The 4346-nt window shown below is 35.2% G+C and overlaps 1 protein-coding gene and 1 pseudogene across 1 annotated transcript in view; one reads left to right on the top strand and one right to left on the bottom strand.

The window, feature by feature from the left end:
* LOC111365512 (transcription factor E2FA-like) overlaps nucleotides 1-2409 on the bottom strand; it is an 8519-nt gene extending 6110 nt beyond the window's left edge. The window contains exon 1 of the mRNA XM_022986067.1: nucleotides 2349-2409. Within this exon, the coding sequence (XP_022841835.1) occupies nucleotides 2349-2409 (61 nt within the window). The remainder of the gene's footprint in view (nucleotides 1-2348) is intronic.
* Nucleotides 2306-3404, top strand: LOC111365762 (annotated as a pseudogene).
* The last annotated feature ends 942 nt before the right edge of the window (nucleotides 3405-4346 follow it).

Genomic DNA, 4346 nt, shown 5'->3' on the forward strand with positions numbered 1-4346 from the left:
ATTGAACCCATTGAGCAAAAACGGGCTGTAACTGATTTAGTAATCTGCAAACCCTAATAGGTAAGTGTAAGCCCCAAAAACCGGTGGAGAGCAGCCCTTAAACCAAGAAAAAGGTTTGGTACCTTTCCCTTATTTATTTTATGCATTTCGGTCTCTATTTGGCTTCAAACAGAATGAGAAAAAATGTTCAATTTTTTACGCAGCAAGTAGGGAAAAACAACTTTGGACTTGTTCTAAAAAAGTCAAGCTATGTTGAATCTGTTTGCTCAATAGGATTAGAATCCTCCTCCAAATGAATCCAATCGGATTCAGAGAGATCATGTCTTCATCCATAAAGTTACAAGAAAATTTGATTCGATTAATAGTTCGGAAAAAGGGCGAAAGTTGCTTTAAGATAGGATAAGATGATTTAGTCAATAGCCAATCAGTTTTCTTATACGTTAATGGTCAATCAATTCAAATGTGATTTGAATGATTTAAATTGTAGAGTATTGAAATTTGTAACTTATTATACGCAATAATTATCAATTAAGAATAAAGAGTGGGTTTAACTCTTCAACCCAGTCTTTACTTTAAAAAGTTAAAATAAAGACTCTCTTGAAACTTATTTTTAAACATTTGCTCTCTAAAATAGAAAATATTTCATTTTTAGAGATTTCTTGAAGATGCTCTAAGGATAAGGGAAGAAGGGGTTGGGGTATAGCTAGGGGTGGTAAATGGGTCAAGTCATCGCGGATTCTGGGACTCGGCTCATTCCGGCTCAACCTATGAATGGTTTGAATTTGTTGAGATGAGTCATAAATCAAGTTGAGCTCACGTTACTTTTCTCAAGTCATCCACTAGCACGAGCTCATGAGTAAACTCATTTTTTTGTCTATTTGTTAATTTATATAAAAATAAAAAATAAAAAAATCAACTAGTCCTCCATGCCATTCTTGTTTCGTTAATTGAGGCCATTATTCCCTTATTTCTTTTGCTGCCATCCATCACAGGGCATTGACTCATCAAACCAAATATTTACCAAAAGGTCTTAACTTCATATCATTCATCTCAGGAATAAGCTTTCGAAATTAATAAGGTTTTCGTGCCATTCTCCTAAAAATTAATATTCTTGCCGATGAACTCTCCTCTCTTGGTGTCTCCAACCATTTCCGACCTTCTCATCTATCGTACTCGGGGTCTTGGAACTACATATAAAGAAGTAATCACTGCCCTTTTCATTCGAGAAAACCTGTTCCGTTTGAAGAACTCTGTGACAAATTGATCTATCATGAGACTTTTACATGATGCTAACAATATTTCCACGACATCCTACCCACCGTTCATTATACAAAATCCAAATGAAAATAAGTTTGCTTATTTTGATAATAAAAGTAAAATTTACTTTAAAAAAAGAAATTTACTTATTCAGACATAATTTAAAACGAAAAGTTATTTTAAACAAATAAAATGCAAAGTTTGCTATTATTGTGTCAAGCGTACCTTGTCGTTATCCTTAAGCATGAAAGTATGTACTTTTTTTAAAAACGGCAGGTAACTAACTTTCGAGCAATTTTTAAAGTGTCCCTCGTCATATGTTTTAAATATTGGAGCTTTAATACGTAGTTTTCTTCATTAATTAGCCACCTACTATGCAAATAGTCACTACCAACAAAGGCCAAATTTCACATGTAGCTTGCTTGCATGACTTTATAGCTTTACACCAATCAATAATCCACTTTTTTATTTTTTATTTTTAATTTATTAAGACAATGTTATTGAATTATTGATATTTTAATCTTCGTATAATGTTTTAGTTAGTAATTCTTTAAACTTTGACATCTGCTTGAATACTATATTTAAATTTGTGTCTTGGTCATTTTATAAGTTACGTTGAGTAGACTAATCTACTTAAAAACTCATCGTCATAGTTAAACTTAGTTTACAAATCTCCAACAATTTTCGCTTGAATGAAATACTACATCGTCACGACCACACGAGTGTAACAATCCTCTTCCGTCCATATCATTGTTCGAGATCTAATTCATTTTCGTCGTGTTTAGTCTACATTATCTTATAGAGACTCAATCACTTCGAGAATTCTCTATAACAAAATCTCACACTCTATGATTACCGCTCCACATTATTGTTCGATTCCCTGTGTACATCCTGAGATCATCTTGGACATCCATATGATCGAGTTTTACACTTATATATATATATATATATATATAAATGATTTATGTGAAAATTTTATTAAAATTTTTATTAATTAGTCAAGTTTCCGCCGATGCTTTTACAAAGCCAACGGTACTTCTTTTCCTTCACCTTTCCTTCCTATCCCCAGCTACCTCATCACCTTTTCTCACTCGTCACCTTCCTATCCCAATCCCAACCCCAACCCCAACACCAACGGTATTCAACCTCCATCTTCACTTCAAAGTCAAACAAACCACAGAATCTGATTCTCCATTTCATAGTAATTCACATACAACAAGAAATATGAGTAGTGGCCGTGGCGGCCTAAGCAAACTAGGCACAGCACTAACTATAATATTTGTAATCGCACTGGTGGCACTCTTCATTGAAATCTTCTACGTCTTGTGGCGCCGCCGTGTCTTCCGCCGTCAAAATCCCACCGTCGTCCAAGGAGGTTGTGGGGGTGGAGATCAACTATCCCAGTATTCTTCAGACTGTTCTGTATCTTCTACAGCCTCCTCTAAAGAGCTCCTCTACTTCTTCTGCATTAGACCACGCGAAACCAACTCAAATACGGACGGTCCGAACTCGAACGCGCCGCCGCAGATGGATATAGATGTGCTGAAACTTCAGGGCATGCATGGACCGTCAAGGTTCTTGTTTACTATCAATGAAGAGGAGAGAGAGGATTTTGAATTGCCTCTTGCAGAAAAAGATCAGAACCAGAGCGAGACAGTCAGCTTGGAGGAGGGTGTTAATTTGACTGAAGAGTCACAGGAGGAGTTTGTGGTCGTCGTGGTGGCGGCGGCGGCGGCAGCGGAGGAGGCGGAAGAGGAGGTTGATCATGTTAGAGATATTGATGCGACGCCGTTTTCAACGCCTTGTGCTTCGCCTGTTTATTTCACTCCTTCCGCTTCTCCGGTTCACGAACTGGTCAATACTCGTTCCATATAAGAAGGTAGTGTTTCTGTTATGGAAACGACGGCGTTTGCAGGGTGATAGCTAACTCCGTATATTACTATATTTTTTATTTTGTATAGTTTTTGAGTGAAATTAAAAGGTCATCAGTCGATCGGTCATTTTGTTGGATCGGAACCATTAACGTAGCTGTCTTATCAAGTTCAACTTATATCTCTCAAAACTTCGACAAACATTCATCTTATAACGTCGATTCATAGCATTAAAAAGTTTCAGTCTTACGTTTTATTGTCACAAGATGCCTGTAAGAAGCTCGTAAAAAAAATGAATTATAAGTAAATAATCATATTTCATTTTTAATAGCTTAAAATCTAAATGATATAATTGCATCGTAAATATCACTTATTTAAAAATATATTTAATTTTGTATACATATTTTCTATCTGCTAATCAGCCAAAATTCACTGAACATGAACCTTATGAATACAGTGTTATTGCAGTTTTTGGCGTTCACTTATATGCCTGACAATCAGTTTTGTCTAATTTGGATGCACTTAATTTCATCAAAAAGGTAAATGATTATGTGAATGTTGATTCTGATTTTTTACCTCAAAAAATTAATTTTATAACCGTTATTTTCTTAAGTTCCCCGTCATTTTTGGCTTCTTCTCTCACAAATGAGATCTACTTTTTTCTTTGACGATTAAAAAATCAATTTTCATAATCACTATCGAACAAACCTTATATAATGTTTTGGATATCATTTCAAGTAAATATATATGATTGGACACTACTATTTCCTAGATTTAATTATTTTTAACCAAAACTAATTAAAAGGTTAATTAATGCAGTGAAAGCATAAGAAATGAAGTATATATTCAAGAGCCCTGCTCCTTGTCACGGCTTGGGGATAGGGACAGGGGTGCCCCCTCCAATACATAGCGTCCCTGTCTTCAACCCTGTCCCCAAATCGAGACGGGCTTTATTCTATATTCAAAGACTCATTGATTCTAGGATTACTCGAGAATGTGAATTGAATAGTCCGTTGATTCGTCAAAATAAGTACTGAACAGTGAAGAATATTGAAAAACTCTTGACTTGTACTTAAAGCATGTTCAAAGTAAAAAATTGACGAATTCAAGTTTATGAATTAATTCATGTGGCATCTTGTCTAATTTTAACGTCCACACAGGAAAATCCCATCGATTGAATTACCGTCTTCTAACGGAAAGGATTGACACTTTTTAATG

The sequence above is a fragment of the Olea europaea genome, chromosome 17 (genome assembly GCF_002742605.1).
Source record: "Olea europaea var. sylvestris chromosome 17, O_europaea_v1, whole genome shotgun sequence".
NCBI lineage: Eukaryota > Viridiplantae > Streptophyta > Magnoliopsida > Lamiales > Oleaceae > Olea > Olea europaea.